Consider the following 18,741-nt stretch of genomic DNA (forward strand, 5'->3'; position numbering starts at 1 on the left):
AACAGTAAAATCATTTAATGTGGCCTGTTCTATCTGTAATTATTGAAACTATTATAAACTATGTGTAAAAGTCGTTGGTGGTCTTAGATGTTATGCTAATGCAGAATACTTGTTTTTCCTGAAAATTTTTTTAAATGTCATTGCTACCATAGTATAGAAGAGATGACACAAAAGAAGAGTTTCTGTTGCCAGTTCAGTTTGACAATGAAATAATAAATTAGAGATGGAAATAAGTGTTTTTCTTCTGGTGATTTATTGTTAGTTACGTTATTTTTTTTCTCTTACAGTAATCCAATTTTCAAATCTGTTCACTTCTGCAGGAGGCTGTGGACCGCTGTGGAGTCTGTTTCCTCTCTTCCCTGTTTGGTTGTAGAGAGAAGACACCAAAAGCCAAGTATATGCATCTAGCTCAGGAACTGCTGGTTGATCCAGAATGGCCACCAAAACCCAGGACAACAACAGAAGCGAAAGTACCATCCCAAGAAAACGGTTCATATCAAATCATCACTGTAACATAGCAGTGGATCTTGGTGGCATGTATTTTTAGTAGTATGCAGAAGAATGTAATTTTAAGGCTTTATTTGAAATTGCAGTGTGCTAAATGTCAAATTCTAATGCAGATATGTCCAACTGTTTTGTCTCTGTGAATACAGAGTTCAGAGCCAGGCATCTTACAGCTATACATTTTAAAAATGTAGGTTACCTTAGGCAGAACAAAAATGATTGTGATTCCTTCCACCTTCTTTCAAATTTCATTGTTCCTAAATGAGATGCATTTGAAGGTTTAAACTGCAGGGCAGTTAAAACAGATTCACATTATTTGCCTGGAGTATCTTAATCATTGTTCTAACCTGCTTACCTGGGCATGTGTTCATGTAAACCCTATGATATAATGGTTTCATGGTTGTACTAGAGGTGCTTTGTCATGCTTTTGGGTTTTTGATGTTTGTTTTTGTTTGTTTGTTTGGGTTTTTTTTGTTGTTGGGGTTTTTTTTTTTTATCCTGACGGATGAAAAGCTTTGTGTCTCAGAACGATTCTAAAGTTTAGGTGTGTGTACCTCTAAGTTTGTCCTACTAGTAAGGAGTGTTTCCAGGTGTAATGTTTGGATTTAAGTTCAATTCTTTAGTCTGCCACAGCAGAATTCAGAATGCTGTAGAAGCAATATGCTCTGTCTTTAAGAAGAAAGCACACTGCTTTCAGGTGGGTTCTTGACTTCTCTAACTAATGCCAAGGAAAAGCTGAGCTGGCCTCCAGAGGAGGAGGCATTTGGCTACACCCTGAAGTTTTTTCAGAAGGAAAGCTGGAGAATCTAAATACTTTCTTCTGTGTCATGTTTTATTGCATTTGGCTATGCATTTCTCCATAGACTTTGCTTTTTCCAGCAGAAGGGTTCGATTATCCCATTGTGGACCATGTTTTGTTTGTAAATCTTAAGATAATTTTCCTATATATTTTGAAATAGTAAGGCCAGAGATGCTGCTTCAAGAAAAATGGGGGTGAGAGGGAGGATTTTCACATGCCCACGCCTGGGATTTGTGCACATTAAGAACATAGGCATTTCAAAGAGTCTGCCAGTGTCTTAAGCACTATATGTAGCTGTAGGAAACAAAATTAAGAGAAAATTGAGCTAAATCTGTCTTGCTGCAGAACTATAAGGCTTATGTGGATTTTATTTATTAAAAACAAAAGGAAAAAAATGAAGCTTGCATCACCACTAATGCGACATAAGCGCTTGGGGTAGCCATACATCATTTTACCATGAGGCAATATCAGAACACAAGACCACTAGAAAAATAGGTCTGCAAAGATGTAGTGGCAGGCATGGTTTTCACTTGCAAGGCTTAAAACTTTCCCTTTATTTTTTCTTTTAAACAAAACTACGAATTACTTTTTCAAACCTTTGACAACTTTGTAAATATTTAGAAAAGTCTTGTTTGGTGTCTTTGGGATGATGATAAATATTGATTCTTGACCATCTGTTTTGACCAGATGCAACTGACTGGTCCAGACACCTCCAAGCTTTGAGAGGAGATCTCGGATCTGAAGAAGTCACAATTCTGTAGATATCCTTTAGGGAAGGAGGTCAGATTCTTTAGGGTAGTCGTGGAAGGAGGGCCCCAAACACAGTGACCAGCTGGGATTGTTTTGAAGTGTGTATATTCTTATGATGGAATTTGAGGTTTTGATGTTAGGGATTTTTTTCCCTTGGGTTGCCTTGTTTGAGTCTTTTTGGGGTTTTTGGTGGCTTTTTTTTTAATTCCTGTGGAGACAATTCCATTCCAGCCTTGTTAATGAGTGGAATTTTTTCAGATCAGACCTGATTCCCTTGTGCTGTTCTGTAAGGCAGTAGGACAGTGTCCCTGCTGCTCAAAGAATCATTAATGTTGGAAAAGACCTTTAAGGTCATCAAGTCCAACTGTAAACCATGTTATCGTCAGTTGTCAATCATCTTATGGTTTCTGCAGTGTTGAACATACTGTGCCAACAGGGAATTCAAAAGTGGTGCTAAATGGTTTGGAAGAACTTTTCCTAGAACTTGGAGGTTGAAGTTACTAGAACTTGCTCCTCACAAATAGTCTGCATATGGTGTACTATCTCCAGTCCAGCTGTCAACTCTTCCTGATTTTTTGTTGCTGTTTTGAGGAGTGGAGCGGGAGGAAAGGGGAAGTGGTTTTCTTAGCATTCATTCAACAGAGCAATGTTCTTATTATCCTGGCTTCTTCAGGTCATAAACATCAAACAACACTGGTAGTTTTTAAGGGGTCTGCAGTTGTGGGCTTGGATAACTTTATTAGTCATGAACTTGAGTCAATTGACCAATCTCTGCCAATGCTCATTTTGCAAAATCTTTGTAGCATGGAATAACTGATGAAGAATAACTCTTAGCTGCGTAAGTAGTATTCAAATTTAAAGAAAAAATAATATTTTAGTTGAAAAATGTTGTGAAGCTATGCATCTTGGACCTGGGAGCTGTGACTTATCCTTAAACGCATAAGCTTCTGCTTTCCATTTCACTGACCATTTTAGATTTGCTGTTCCATGAGCATTCAAAGAAAATATTTGTGTCTTTCCCTTTTATATGCTTTTGCTTAATACTTTCTCTAATCTGATAATTTCTCTTGGCTTGTTTATTTTCTGAAGGTAGTTTTCCAGTCTTATTCTAGTTTATTAGACTTACCTAGAAAGTGAGGGAGAAACAGCTTATTAAGGTGGGCTTGTCTTCAGAGAACATTTTAGGGAACTCTTAACTAAAACTGAAATTGCCAAGTGTCTCCACTTAACTGAGTGACTAATGGGTCACGAGCACAGTGAACTTGAATATTCTGCAAGTGGGAGCTGTTTTCCTCAAGGTCTGCGTTCAGGGTTGGTAAATGTTCCTGAGGTTGCATGCTTGAGCTCTGACGCTTAGTCAAGAATAATAAATCAGCTTTTCTGAGAATCCTTCTTGTTGTTGCAAGTTCAGCCACAAAATAAGCTTTTGCATTTTCTGCAATTATTGGGATTTATGCCTTCCTGCCCAAGAGCTGAGTTTGACCACCGATAATTTTTCTCATTTTGAGCAGTTTAGTTTTTCTGGTTTTCAGAAATGCAGCAAACTAGATCTACACTAGTGCATTCAGTTTCTGTTTTGAAGTAAGATGAAATTCATTTTGTAGTGAAAAAATTCTCTTCTGCGTTCATCTTGAAGGTCTAAATTCAGGTGAACAGACCAATTTAATTTAGTGAGCTCCACTAGATACTGGGTAGACATTTTCTTCCTGCTGTATATTTTGGCCTTATGTTGAGGAGTTTGATTTATTATTAAATTATTTGTGTATGCAGACTTTAATCTGTACGTATTTTATTTTGATGTATTAGGATTTGTAAATATAGTGATTTTTAAATATTATTTATGCACATACTTAAAGGACTGGTCTATCCAGAAAAGCAATTGCTAAATAATAAATGTTACTTTTCAGAAATAAATTGCAAGATCATGAAATTGTATATCCCTCAGGGTTATTTTAATTTTTTTCTTTTCCCTTCTGATTCAATTAGTAGTAACTCTAGTTTCATGTACTATAGAACTAAATCTACTGTAAAAAGAAAGTGCTGCAAATAATGCTTGAGTAGAAGCAGCTAAAACACCCACAGAACTGACTGTCCATATTCATTGTAACTTCAAATTGGAAACTCTTACTGTTGCACTTTTTAAAAGTTGTTGGATTTTTAATTCTATTTATTTTTTCTTTCTTCATGAAGGTTGTGCTGAACAGTCATCCCAAATTGGGTAAATAATCCTGTACTGTATATGTATATGCAGTATAATACTAAGCAGATGTGGAGTCCTTTTTATGCTGCAAATTTTTAATGCTTATGTTGGTCATCACAAAATGAGAGAGCTCAAGTCCTGTAGGATTTCTCCCATGAAATTCTGCATTGTAAACTTAGGTTTTTGTATGTCTAAGGGAAAGCTGTGGGTTTTTGACAATTTTTAGAGTCTTGAATATGTTAATTTTATACAGTAAAGCTTCAGGTTTTTAAAACTATTTTCAACAAACTGCAGCTTGTTTAATAATTGTGTGAACCAGAAACTACTTGGTTTGGCACGAATTCCTCAAGCCTAACAGATTAAAATGTTCATCATTACAGCGCTCTCTAGAAGCTCATCTTCCTTTTTATTTTTAGATCTGAAATGATACTACATCTTTGTATTTAAAATATGTATTGCTGCTCTAGAATGGTACCCTGTTGTCAAGAGGCTTACATAAATAACTGTACAATAGAATTGTAAATAGACTTGTAAATCATTTTTGTGACTGAAGCTCTTTGAAAATAAAATTAAAATGAACAGATATTTTAACTCCTTTCATTAGTTTCATGAAATTATTTTTAATTATTCTGTATGCAGTTTGATCCAAACTTTGTTGAAGAACACAGACTTATTCCCACTGATGTCATGGGCATCTTGTTCAGCACCTCTGTATTTTTGGAGATGGGGGTGGAGAGGTTTGCATGCTGTGTGTCAGTGTCCTGCAGTGGGATCACACTGACCGTAGTTGTACCTGTAAGAGCTGTTTAAAAGCCAGACCTTGTACGTGTGAGGGCAACTTGTTTCCACCTCCTATTATTCAGGTGTTCCTTCTGTTCTTTGATGCATGGGAGGCATTTGAAAAGACTCTTAGGCAAATGCTCCTGGTTGGAAGCTGTCACTGTTGTCATGGTCATGTTCAGAAAAATCACATGGAAATGAAGAAATCTTTTCCATTCTGTGCATCACCTTCCACTGAAACATTCATTGACAGAGTACATTATTTTAAACTTGAAGACAAGATACTTGAAATACCTTATTACTTAATACCAAAAACTTAATCTTTCCATTTCAAGTTACTATTTTTAAAACTTGGCTTTTCTCTTTCAGAATTTTTCAGGCTTTTGGTTTTGTTGGCCTGTCACTCCAGAAGACTTTGAGGAAAAACGGAAACTAAATGTATCAACCTTGGAATTCTTAGCCAATGCATTAAGTAAAAAAACCTTAATTCTTTACTGAAATTACTTGGACTCCAAACTTGCAGGAAAGTAAAAGTCAGAGCAGCTTTGTGAAGGTACAACGATGTGGTTTTTAAAGTGGATATGTCTGCTCCTTCAAAAGCTAATGCACCTGCATAGCAGACTGTGCTGAAACTGTCTAACAAATTTGCATTTTCTGATCGCAGTTTGCATTGAAATGCGGATTTCTGACTCCACCCAGATTTGCATTGGGTTGGCTGAAGCACATATTGCAGTATCACTGTCAAAAGAAGCTACAAGTTATTTTTGTGCTGCTGTGTGTGTGACTTAAAAACTTTCTCCCATTTTGTGCGTGGCCTCAAACTGTACTTTTGAAATTGCATACAACCTATGGAGGTTGGTTGCTTGCACAACTAATTGTAAGCAAAAATCTGCTCTGAGGCTTAAAATAGTCCTTGGCCTTTCTCAGTAGTGAGACAAATATGGGTGAAAGTGTTATCTAGAGGATGCGTTTTGCTGGTTTACTTCCCATTTAAAGTGCAGAGTCATGGTGAAGCCTGATTGCCTGCTATGCTGCCAGTAAGTTCCTCTTAAAAACAGATGAGTTTCTAAGGTACAGCTCAGAATTCCTTTCTCATGCTCATGTGAGTTTAGGAACTTGGAAGAAAGAAAAAAAGGTAAGCACCCACTGTAAGCAATGCATGTGCTCAGTGTTCTGTGAAACTAAGTTCAAAACTGATTTGAAACATTTAATATAGTAACAGTATTGTGTTGATTCTGGCATCCTTTTGTAGTCTTCAGGAACATTAAGGGGGTGGCAGAAAGGGAAAGAGGCTGTCGATCTGCATGTGGTAAATGACCAGCCAAGCTGGTGCCCTTTCTGGAATGCCAAGTGTCTCATGTGAGGGTTTGAGAAAATTTTAATACACAGGAATATATAATTATGATCCTTATTGTAGGTATTACTGTATAGTGTACTGTTACAATCCTCTATTGTGGAAATTTAAATATTCCATCAAACAACACCATTAGCAGCTCTTGATGTTTGAGACCCATAGGATTATCTAGTTGTTGTTCAGTCACACATGCTTGTGGCCTTCATCTCTTGCAAAGAATTTCTACCATTTAATTGTTGTTTGTAAAAACTAACACTTTCTAGCACTTCTAAGCTCTAACCTTGTCTTGTTTTATACTCCTACTTTTTATTATGAGACCAGGAAAACAGACATCACCAACATACAGTCTAGTGTTAGTCTCTTATTTTACAATCTCTGGCCTGTAGCCATGCCCTCTGAGCAAACTGCATTTGCAGTCTATAGCATAACAATTTAGGGGGGTTTTCCCCCATTTGGTTACCTACATCCTTACTTATCTCACTGAATCCTGTTGTTCTTCTGTGGTCTTAAGAGAAATGCAGGTTGAGATGCCAGTGAGGGCTTGAAACAGAAATTTCTTAGTGTGTTTCTATGTGGAGAGTTGTGCTCAAGGGGATAGGTAGGATTGGGGACTGGCTGGGTTACAACTTTATTAAGGTAAAAGTATCACTGGTTTATGACAGAGATGGTGTTGGGGTGGAGAGGAATCCTAGGAGGATGAGCTTCTCTGAAAGATTCATGTCTGACATGGAAAAGACCTTTGGAAGAGTGAAATCTCATGCTCTTCTTTGTGTTGTACAGTGAGCAGTGGAAAGACCTGTAAAACCTTGTTCTGCAACACTGTGCTCCTGGTAGTTGATACCACTAGATGCCCTGTCTTTTCCTTTCTGAGGAAAGGATGCAGATTTTACCAGACTTCAGTACTCTAAATCTAATCAAAACTTCTAGAAGTTTTTTTAAAGTACTCATGCACTCTTTTCCTTTTTTTTTTTTTTTTTTTTTTAATGCAGCAGCTGGTTTGGGTCTGCAGCTGTTTTAGGCCTGTATGGTATGGTATGTTCTTGTCAGCAGTTCAGGTGTGTGAGAAGCTTTACTATCCCTCCTGACTTAAGTGATGGGGGTTGTACCCTTGTCCGTCTGTGGGGTTGGTATGGGAGAACTTTGTCCTTGCCCCTGGAAAAGTGGTATGTTGGGATGGAGTTCTCCTCTGCCATAGTGTTCCTGATGCATAAGACACCCAGTTATGTCTGTGGAAGTTGTCTGGCTATTCCAGCTGTCCCAGCTGCTGCTTATCCTGCTGCTCAGCCAGGTGCTTGACATCCAGGTTTATGATGCACTTGGACTTTTTGTTTTCACTAAGGAAGTATTTCTAGACTCTGGATTTCTGTTTAACTTGCTCTTTTAAATATTACCATTTATAGCTACAAGGATTGCTTTCCTGTTCCTTTTTTTTGTTTGTTTGGAAATCTATGCAACTTTCCAACTTTGTGTTTTGTTTCATGCAGACCTACCTCTTTTGCTACAACTTTCTGTCTAACTTCATACACTTCTTTCCTCTCATTTCACTGTATTTTTAATTCTACTGATAACTTGGTATTGCATTAAGCTGTTGAAAAGAGACTTGTTGGTTTTCAGAGGCTCACTACTGTCCTGTGCCACATGGGCTCTTGTATGTTATTTAAGGCTATGTCGAAAATAGCCTGTTGCTTCTTGCATATTCTTGAGCTGTTCCAAGAAGTGATCACTTGAAAATGCTGAGACATGGTTTAACTGAACTGTGCTGTTTTTCCCTTTGCCACTTCAAATATAGGCCACCCTTTTTACCTCCATTGTGTATTTTCACAGGCTAAACTTTATTTTTAAACCTCAGATAACCTACAGTAGAAACAAACTGTGGGTGCGGGACATTTTGATAATTTTTGTCAAAGATTTCCTGCATGTAATTTAGTATAATATACTAAACCATGTTTAGTGGTAGGTGTCCTTCCATGTCCATGGTTGGAACTAGATGATCCTTAAGGTCCCAGCCGAAACCATTCTGTGATTCTGTAATGCTTTTCTAAATACATGTCTTATGACTACTTAGAGTTTCATTATGATTTTTGTATGCTTTTATTATATGTGACTAGTACAAAAGTAAACAAGGAATAATTGATTTACAGAAGACCTTCATCTGTACTTCTCAGTGTAAGCTAGGCAGCTTAGAAATACAGTCAACAGTAACAGAGATTTTGAAGTTTGCTTTCAAGCTAAGAAAAATGTTGCCCATATTTCCAGGTTTTTATGATATAATCACACATCTTTGTGAGCTGCTAAGTTAACTACCTGTGATCAAATCCTGACTTTCTTTTATGTCTTGTAACAGCTAATGTTTCTGGCCCTTCAGCAAGGATGTTGGTGTTCCATTTGTCAGTGATGATCAAGCTTTTCTTCCAGTTGGATGCATCTGTTTGTCCTGAGAAGTGTGACTGCTCTTCAAAACATGCAATTCATTGTTCTGGTCCTCACATAAAAGATCTGGAATCGTTAAATCTGCCTTGCAACATGACACAAATTCACATAACGAACACTAATGTGCCATACTTGCAGGATGTGTTTTCTAGGATGGCAGAACTGCAGCATCTCATCTTGTCTTCAAACAACATCTCTCTGGTTTCACCAATGGCTTTTAAAGGCTTGAGAGGGCTAAAAGTCCTCAAACTGCTAGATAATAAGCTTGTTGAGCTTCCTCCAGAAGTGTTTGATGACATGATGCAGCTTCAGCAACTGATCATCGAAAGTAACAGATTGAAATCCATTGAGGAAAATCTGTTTGACAAACTAGCTAGTTTGGAGGAGCTTTACTTGAACAAAAATCAACTAGCAGCACTTCCCAGTGGTGTGCTGAAGAATCTTACCAAACTCAAAGTACTGAACTTGTCAAGAAATTACTTAGCAGCACTGCCTAGAAATATATTCAGTGCATTAGCCAGGCTTGAGAAGCTGATGCTGTATTTTAACAGGCTGTCTTCAGTAGAGCCTGGTATGTTTGACAGCCTTACGGAGCTGCAGGAACTCTTCCTGCATTGCAATAAGATCCAGTCCATCGCCCCTGATGCATTTCATTGTCTTCATAAACTGAGACGCCTGACACTGTCCAGAAACAAGCTTGAGATTTTGCCTTCTGGGCTTTTTTTGCACTTGCATGACCTGTGTAAACTGACCTTATATGGGAACCCACTGAAGTCTCTTCCAGAAGTATTGTTTGGAGAAATGAGGCATCTTGGTAGCCTGTGGCTGTATCACACAAAGCTCTCAACAATACCAGATTTTGTGTTCAGGAACTTGACAAATTTAGAGCTTCTTGTGCTGAGTTTTAACCCAGAGCTTACAGTTCTTCCTAGAAATGTATTTGGTGGCTTGAATGAACTGCGGGGCCTTTCTCTGCATACAAGTAATATTTCCAGTTTGCCAGAGGACATCTTTCTGAGCCTTCAGAAACTGCAGAACATTTCCCTATTTGATACGAGGCTTGAGGTTCTTCCTAGAAACCTCTTTCATAATCTCAAGCACCTCCAGAAAGTTTACCTGAATAGTACTAAGCTGCAGTCTCTTCCTGCAGACTTCTTTACTGCTTTACCTGAGCTGCAAGAAGTTGTTCTTGATGGCAACCCTTGGAAGTGCGACTGCCAAATTCTTGGCTTTCGAGAGTGGCTCCAAAAGAGCACAGAGATAGTTAAAAATGTGCCATCTCTAATGTGCCACAGCCCGCTGGCGCTGCAGAATATTTCTGTCATGGCTCTAACCATTGATGACCTGAAGTGTCTGCCAAGCACAGCCATTACATATCAGATGTTCACCTCAACTTATTCCCAGACCTTCCCATCTCCTGTGACAGAGCACCTACGATCATCTTGGGAGAGTTCTGTAACAGCGGTGTCCGATGTGGATAGCAGCACACCCACATCAATTCCTCCTGAAACTCCAGGTTTTACCTACTCCTATGTTGAAGATTTTGGACAACCTGCATTTTATTTCTCAGATGTTCCAATCCCAACTTCTCCCAGCATCATAGCAAAAACCAACAGTATCAGAGGAATGGATTTAACTACTCTTGTCTGGTCGGATGAGTTGCCAGCCCACAGGAGTGCTAAACCCTATTTTAACACCAAAATTGCTTATTGCCAGCTATTCTTGTGCCTTCACAGTTTGATTTTAGCGCTCCAGACTGTAACCATTTTGCTCAGTCTGTATGTGATGGGTAAAACCAGGCAACTCTTGCACTCCAGAAATACTCCTGCTTGGCCTGTAGTTCTGATAAGATTGTTAAGAAGATAGAGCATACTAGCTCAAGAGAGGATTAGAAGCATTGCTTTGGATGCATTTTGAGCAGTTGCCACTTGATTCAGATCTGGATTATAAATCATCATAGCGAGGACCATAAAGACCTTATCTTTACAGTGTAATGAAAATGTACTTCTATATACGTAACAGCGTTTGCCAGAAGTGGCTGTAATCGCTGGTGCATGAACCTACAGGGAGAGCTGAAACTACCTGTGGTCACCTCTACATGTGTGCTGTGGGTTTCCTGCTTTGGCCCTCAGCCCTGGCCCTGCTGGACGCCGCTGCCTGCCTAGTGCTCACATGGAGGGACATCAGCGCAGGGGTCTGCACAGGAACATGGCTTTAACCGTGCTTTAGAGATTGCCCAAAGTGCTCTAAATGCTATTATGCCTTATACTGCCTGTAATGTTTTGTCTTCTTATTGAGAAAACAAATGGTATTTTGGGGAGGAGATGCTGGGAAGGACCTTTTAACAAGGGGGATGTGGGCAAAATGCTACATGCAAGTCTCAGCTTTTGCTTTCTGTCCGTAGCCCCTTTCCAGGATGTGGTATGAGGAATGGGTACCATTTAAAGCTAACAGCAGAGGAAGATGCTGGGCTGGAAAATATAATCTTGACATATTTTATTGTTTGTTTGGGAATGGGTTTTGGAAACTTTGTAAAGTTACTACAGCTCTGAATTTTAAGTAAACACTTTCATCCTTTGACCAGTGGTCTGAAAATACAAGGTGTTACTGGCTGCATGATGCAGGGAATCTTGAAACCAGAATAACAGGCAGATGCACAAGACTGCAGCTAAGGCTCCACAGGAATGTATTGGTTTGAGTTCTGGTCTTGACTGAGCTGGGAGAGGAAGGGATGGTCTCTCCTGGGCTTGGCTAGCCAAACAGGTGTGCAGCCAAGTAACAGAGAGCCTGCCTGAACTGAGGGCCTTGAAGGGTCACCACCATTTTGAAATTGGCTGGGGAATGTATGCAACTCCATCATCTTGGAGTGTGCAGTAGCATTTTCAGTCTCGCTACTTTTTTACCCTGTTACACAGTGTTACTCCTTGACTTCCAGCCATTTCAAGTGTTGATATGCAAAGGCAACTACAAGACAATAGTGTGAGGTTTGGTGTTTATACTGAAATGTTATTATTTGAATTATATGAATATTTTAGTTTGTAAGTAGACTGGTAGCTGTCAGATTGCCTGTGCTTTGGTAGCTCTTGGATTTAACTACTAGCTTTTTATCTTAATTATGTGACTTAGCTTGTTCTTTAAAGCTCTGATGTTGTACTTAAAATCCTTTGGATGTGGTTCCCTGGCTCCTTGGGCCAGAGAGCTTGCACACCAGACATCCTTTTTTAGTTGTACTGACTTTCTAACTATTGAGGACTTTCTGGATGGCCATAAAATGGCACATTTACAGACCTGAGGTGCAGAAAGCTTGCATTTGCTGCAGGTTTGTGGCTGGTTTCCTTCTATATGTTACTCTAGGCAGTGAGAATAAAGTATTACTGCTTTGTTTCAGGGTGCTCTGCTGCTGGGCTTGAAATTCCTCTTCCAGGCTGTGAAAAGTGACAGTGTGTTTCTGTGGTGTTAAATGACCATTGTCTTGCTCCTGAGGTTTAACAAAATTTAGTAAGCCTTGCTAAATGGGAGTTGGAGCCATCTCTACAGAAGCAGAAATCCCAGTCACTGCAACTGATGCAAAGCAAACTGTGACTGGATTCATAAACAGATGCTGTAGAATTTTTATTACAATACATTTGAGAGAAGCACAAAACCAAGAGGAAACTCTCTTGGTGGTGGCTCTGGGTGGTTGCATGCTAGTGTTTAAAAGGAGACAGTTGTTACAAATTTAGGTTCTTGGTTGGACAGCTGTAATGACCACCTAGTGTTGTGCCAGCTTCAGCACTGTCATATGGTGCCACGCAGGCAGATCAGTACAGTCAGAACTAGCAAGGAAATGGTTCTACAAGCCATGCTGATGGTTGTTCGCCTTGGTGAAGGAAGTGTTCTCCTGGCTCCAGGCACTTGGATGCAATGTCTGATTTCTAAGAAAAAGCACCAGTTTGCTCACTATGTGGGTGTCCTGATGTCCAACCTCAGGGAGGGCAGTGGGGCAGCACCAGCTGCTGTCTTTCTGAACCCTTCTCTGGCTGTCCCAGCCCTGCAGTGGGGCCAGCTGGGCCCTCACGCTGTTCCTTGGCTCCCGCACGAAGTCACTGAGCTCCAGCTCTGGCACACGGGGGCTCTGGCAGGCGGCTGCATACAGGCAAGTGCGAAGAGGAGTATGACTCCTCTTCACATGCTGTCATCGGGCTTTCCCCATGCTTGAGCCAGACGGGGAAGTGAAGTCATCAGACAACAAAAGGCTGGAGCAATGAGTGCCTGGGGTGTTTAACTTCCTCTGAGGTGTCCTGTATTGAGCTGCCTCTGATTCATTGTTCTTTGCTTAACAGAGCTCAGCCCTTCCTGCAAAACTCCCTGGCCTGAAAATTCTGAGGATATCCTTATTTATACTCCATCTCTGTTTTTCTCAGAGAAGGCATAGTTTTCCAGGTCAGTGGGATGCAGCTATGGCAGGCAGGAAGGCAGCAGGGGGTTTCTGGGGAAACTGCAGCTGCCTTGCGGCTGCCTCAAGGCACTAATCCCTTGCCCTTGCTGGTGTATTGGCAAGACATTTCTATGTCCCTGCATCCCAGGCCTCCATGATCTACTGCCCAGCCTTTGCCACCAGGTTGGGGAGACAGTGGGTTGGAAGAGCTGAAGGTACCTAATCCCTGGTCCAGCGAGTCCTGGCTACTGTGGAAAGAGTGAATGCAAAGCACAAATGCACACAGTGGCTGAGGGGGTCGTCTCCGTGCTCTTGGCTCCTGTACGGGGTGTAGAGTCATGTTTGACAGCCCTGCATATTATCCAGCCCTCTTAGTCCAGGAGTTTTTTCTGGGACCACATCCTAGTTGGGAGTGCTTGGAGTGTGACACTGCCAGGCTGGCTCTGCCAGCACAGTCATACCTCGCTCATCACCTGAAATGCCTGTTGCTGTGGCAGTTGCTCCTGTTCTCTCTGCTGCAGGAAATCCTGAAGCAGTGGAAGCTCTGACCCATCCTGTGCCAAGTCATGGGAGTATGTAGTGCATTTCCAGCCTGATGTCACTACAAAAGTCACTCTCCTTTCCTAGCCATAGTGCTGGAAGCTCTGCCTGTTTCCCAGCCACTGCCAGATGCTTCCAAGCTATCAGCACCCCTGTCCTTTGCTTGTGTCCCTGGTGTCCCTGTCCTTTCCATCCCACCTCTGCCCCCATGAGCCCAGGAACTGCTGGAGGACCCTTGCCACTACTTGCAGAGGGCAGCAAGCTCAGGCAGCTGCCTGGAAAATGCAGCTCAGCTCTCCATCACAGCAGCAAGATCAGAGCCTATATCTTGGATCTTCCCTCTCCTGCTGGCAAAGAGAAGCTGGGTGGTGGCAGATGTGCTTGGAGAAGACACTCAGCAGTGCTTCAGGAGTGTGTGTGACAGCTGGCTGTGAGACAAGAGCTCTGGGAGCTTCTCCCTGAAGATATGGAGCACTGACTGTGACTTCTCCGGGTCTCTGACCAGCAGGTCTTGCCTGGGGCTGCTGATTTAGCAGCCTTGATACAGGAGCATTTCCTAGGGATGACAAAAGAGCTGAGAGGAGACACAGCCAAAGGCGTGTACCCTCTAGACAAGGCTGGGGCTTCCAATGTTTACAGATTCTCACAGTGGCATGAACCTCGTGTTTGTCCCTTCTAGGGATGGGCAAGCTAGGGAGGTGTTATGCCTCCATTTTCATAGCCAAAGTCTGGATTCACATTCCTTTCTTTTCTGGGTGTTCATGGATGGATAAATCCTGGCACAGCGTCTTGCTTGGACCATGGTGGGTGAGTCCCACTTCACTACAGGATGGGGGGGCTGCTGTTCCAGGATCACCCGGAGCCATCCACCACGGAGCTCAGCCCCTCCTGTGCAATCACTGCTGTAGGACTGACATGCCAGGCTTCCAGCTGTGCTTTTGTGTCTCTCTCGATAGAAAAAGCTCGGGGCAGGGAGCCAGTGATGGCTCGCAGCAGTTTTGCAGCCTGCTGAACACTCCTCTGTTGCCTTCCGCTGCGTAAAAATGGGGTCCCTTGCCCCTTTGGATACCGGGATGAGGTCCCTGAGGTACTGGTCTTGTGGTGGGGCTTTAGAGAGACGGAGAACAGGGTGAAGCTGGTCCAGCAAACACCTTGCAGTGCACAAGCCCCCCACCATCGCCTCCTGCTCCAGCCGTTCCTTCCCCCCTCTCACAGCACTCATCAACAAGCTCTTTCCGCTTCGGATTATCTCTCCAGGCGGACTTGGCCGCGAGCCCCACATTCCTTCCAGCCTAGTACTGCGCTGAGCCTGCGCCAAGCCCTGTGTGCTTCTGCTCTCGCTTGGGCCAGGGCCGGGCCTGGAGGAGGCGGTTCTGCTTGGTGGGGTGAGCCCCACTGGTGCTTGAGATCCCAAAGGCCATTTTCCTTGAGCTCCAGGAGGGTTGTGGTGGGCCTGGTACTGGTGCTTGGATGCAGGTTAGCCTGAAGGGCATCCCTGCTACCATCCTGGAGGGACCAGGGCTGCTGCTCCCTCCCAAAGCTCCCACCTTGTATAAGCACTTTCAGACGGAAGACAGCACATGTCCCCATCCCTTGAGGCAGATGCATCTAACCATGACCAGTGAAGCAGCCCTGGCCCTTCATTCGCCAGCAGGGAGCTGAAAATGCCCCCGGGGCTGGATCGCTGACCTGTCTGGTTTGGGTTCCTCAAGGAATTAGGGTGGGCATGTGATGAAGCAGGGGCTGCTGGTGCTTCTCTAAGGGAGACCCAGCACCAGTCCCTGAGAGACTAATGCCCCTTCCCTCACCCCTCAGCTGTGGCATGAGCCTGTGGGTCCTGCTGCAGGGCTCAGGCCCAGAGGTGTTCCACCACACTGCAACATGGAGAGGATCCCCTCCATGGCCCCTAGTCCTGCCCTCCACCCTCCTCCTCCTCTTCAGCAGAGTAGAGTTTGGCTGGATGCCTGGGGCCAGCTGGTCTCTGTAAGAACTGGGGGCCAACATAGGGGTTTCTCATAGCAGGGCAGGAATTTTGCAGCTGTGCAAAGTAACTTGAGGGGGTCCCAGCACTGCACTGTGGGGAGTGGCAGGGCCTGGGGATGTCCCGTCCCACCCAGGGAGCCAATTTAGCCAGGAGCTGAAGGTGTGCAGGGAGCAGGGACTGAGGGGGAGCTGGGGCTGTGTGGTGTGTGTGAGCGTGCTCAGGAGCTTGGCAGATGAACAATGTGCTCTCCCAGCCAAGCCAACAAGCTACTAATTTTAGTGATTACATGAATTTTTCCAAGCAGTTGCAAGTCCCTTGGTGATTCAGAGCTGCCCAGCTTTGCTGCATCTGCCACCCTCACTGTGGGGATGTGCTGGAGCAGTGCCAGCGTGGGCAGACAGACATAGGACTGTTCTGCTGTCCTGTAGCAAGCAGACCTCCCCAACCATAAGTGATATTGCTCTTCTGGGGCTCCATAGTCTCCTTGGAGGCACAGGGATATGGCAGTGGGTCCAAGGCATCCTAAGCTTCGTCGGGGAGGGGGGGTTGAGCCTCTGGCTGGTGTGGCTGGGAGTGGGAAATGTCCACAAAGCAATGCTGGACTTGGGACTTTTCCTGCAGCATGAGACTTGCTTCATTCCATCCAGTGCTATGTGAGCTCCTGGCTATGTGGAGCAGCCTCCCTCTGCAAAATGCTAATCTCACCCTCAGTCATATCCTTATGCTGTCTTGGGAGCTGCCTCTCTCCTCCAAATGTGTGGGGTGTGTCTGTGCTGCTCTCACACTCTCTGCTTCTCTGCCTTGTGAGTAGCCTGGGACAAGCTCCCATGCATGCACTCACCTCCGGGAGCGGGAGTGGCTGCGGGCATAGTGCACAGGCTTGTGTCATTCTTTATTTTTAGAGATGTCCTGAAAATATTCATCCTTCCCAGACAGAGCCAGGTTCCCAAGGCCTGGGTAGAGGCAGCAGGGTTTTTGTCCAGGCTGTTTCCTGGACTTCTCTGAAACTCTAGGCATTCTGCATGGTAGTAGGGACCATAATCCGATTGCCCCTCTTGTAGGGCAGGCTGTTTGAGGGTACCCAGGTACTGAGTCCCTGTCTGCCCTGGGGCAGCACTGCTTGGAAGGAGGAAAATCCTCTGTCAAATTGGGCTTGGGGCATTGGAAATGCTGGGATTTAGTTTCTGTGTTGCCTTGCTGAAAAGCTGTGTGCTTCTGGATGAGTCAGAGCAGGCAGGAGCCCAGCAGCACGGGCAGTGGGCAGACAGAGCCACCGATAAGGCCAGCAGAGCCCTGCTTTTGTGCCACAGCTGCAGGGAGTGGGTAGCTCCCACGCCTGCTCCCTGACTTCCAGCTGCCTTGTTGTCAAGGAAGCAGGGAGATTATTTTGGGAACCATGGTTCTGGGAAGATATGCTGTGTCAACAGAGTATGAGCTAGAGCACTTGATGGGTGGTGTTTTCAAAATGCCCCTTCTCTGAGCCCAAATGTCTGGGTTTTGCCCTGGACCAGACAGGGAGCATGGCTGGGAGATAGTTTCAGCCTCTGTGCTCACTCCTCAGCTGGTGAGGTGTCCATGGCCATCCAGCATGTCCTATGACAGCCAGGCCCCCCATGCGATCTGACAGTGGTGGCAGTTGCCTCTGACTGAGGTCCTGCTCCCTAATATCTTCCCACGATCCCTGTTTTCTCCCTCCAAGACTGTCTGGGAAGCCTGCTCTCCATCCCTGCAGTTTGGTGTTTGTTCTGGTCTGGTCACCTCTCTGAACAGGATCAGTGTCCCTTCCGCTGCCCTGCACCCTCCCACCCCTCACAGCATGACGTGCTCCAGTGTGGGTATGGAGGCTGCCTTCCTCCCCCTTCTCCAACAGCAGCCCATGCTGTTCCCATCTTGAGCAGCTTGTCAGCACCAGCTGGGACCTGAGCAGGGGCTGCTGCAAGCAGTGGAAACATGGGTGGGCTCAGAAGGGATTAGATGTGGTCAGGCAAGTTCCAGCTGCCTCGTGGTTAGCACGGGACTGCTCTGGCTCCAGGAAGCCCAAAGGGACCACATATGCTGATTTTCCTTAGCTGCTTCCTCCAGAATATCCGTTCCTGGTAGCTGCAGGACTGGGACTGCTCTGGAGAGGTGGGCGAGGTCAGAGGTCTGGGCTAGGTGGTGGGGACCAAAGGCAACCATGTGGGCTGGAGGGGCAGGGCAGGGACGGGGTGGCGTCAGATGCCCCTGAACAAGTGGCTTGGATGTTTCCCAAATACCACTGCCTGCTAGGCTCCATCACCTGTGTGTCAGGACTGCTGACGGTTCAGAACAGTGGCAGCCACTTCCCAGTGGATGTGCTGCTCTGGGGTTGCAGGGATACCTGCAATGGGTGTTCCTCAGTGCCCAAATGTTCCTCATGGCTAGTGGGAAGTGCTTTGGCTTGCTGAGAGCTCACTGAAGCAGCCTCGCCCCAGGCTGACACCTGCACAGCTGCTGACGCTGGTGTGGTGTCTGCTTTCCTGGCAGGGCTGGTTGCCCACAGTACAGAGCTTGGAGTGTATGTTTTTGGGTTCCTGGCCTGTGGCTGTGGGGGAATGAAAGCTGTGGCGTGCACACGGTCAGTGTGCTGGGGTTCTCCCTGTTCTGGTGGCCGTGGGCTGGAGCACAGCTAGAGATCCTGACACTTGCAGCAGCCATAGAAGGGGAGGCAAGTGCTGTGTGTGTGCTGAGGTGATGCCATGGAGCAGCCCCAGTGTGAACTTGTGCCAGTGAAGGGCACCCCGCTGTATCCCACTGGGGACCAGAAGGTTCCTAGGGCCAGGTTGCTACACTGTCTGAGCAGCGTGTTCATGGGGCCATCCTCAGGAGAGGAAAACTCCATCCTTGAGATGCTTGCTCTGACGAGGAAATAGGAGTTGGAAACAACTCTGCTCCAACGCTTTCCCTAACCTTGACACTGCCCCTGTGCTGATTCATTGATTTGGACGGGTTATATACTGGGAGG

At 44.6% G+C, this 18,741-nt stretch overlaps 2 protein-coding genes across 4 annotated transcripts in view; both read left to right on the forward strand.

Annotated features, from left to right (window-relative positions):
• The window catches only part of ATP13A3 (ATPase 13A3), a 59,720-nt gene extending 54,884 nt beyond the window's left edge, over nucleotides 1-4,836 (forward strand). For all 3 annotated transcript variants that reach the window (XM_071567093.1, XM_071567092.1, XM_071567094.1), the window contains one exon: nucleotides 321-4,836. In XM_071567093.1, the coding sequence (XP_071423194.1) occupies nucleotides 321-518 (198 nt within the window). In that variant the 3' untranslated portion in view covers nucleotides 519-4,836. The remainder of the gene's footprint in view (nucleotides 1-320) is intronic.
• A 572-nt stretch (nucleotides 4,837-5,408) lies between these two features.
• On the forward strand, nucleotides 5,409-12,215 carry GP5 (glycoprotein V platelet). Its single transcript, XM_071566382.1, has 2 exons — nucleotides 5,409-6,168; nucleotides 8,732-12,215. Exon 2 carries the CDS (start codon nucleotides 8,758-8,760, stop codon nucleotides 10,681-10,683), a length of 1,926 nt encoding a protein of 641 aa, XP_071422483.1. The 5' UTR covers nucleotides 5,409-6,168; nucleotides 8,732-8,757; the 3' UTR covers nucleotides 10,684-12,215.
• The last annotated feature ends 6,526 nt before the right edge of the window (nucleotides 12,216-18,741 follow it).

Source organism: Pithys albifrons, chromosome 11 (genome assembly GCF_047495875.1).
Source record: "Pithys albifrons albifrons isolate INPA30051 chromosome 11, PitAlb_v1, whole genome shotgun sequence".
Lineage (NCBI taxonomy): Eukaryota > Metazoa > Chordata > Aves > Passeriformes > Thamnophilidae > Pithys > Pithys albifrons.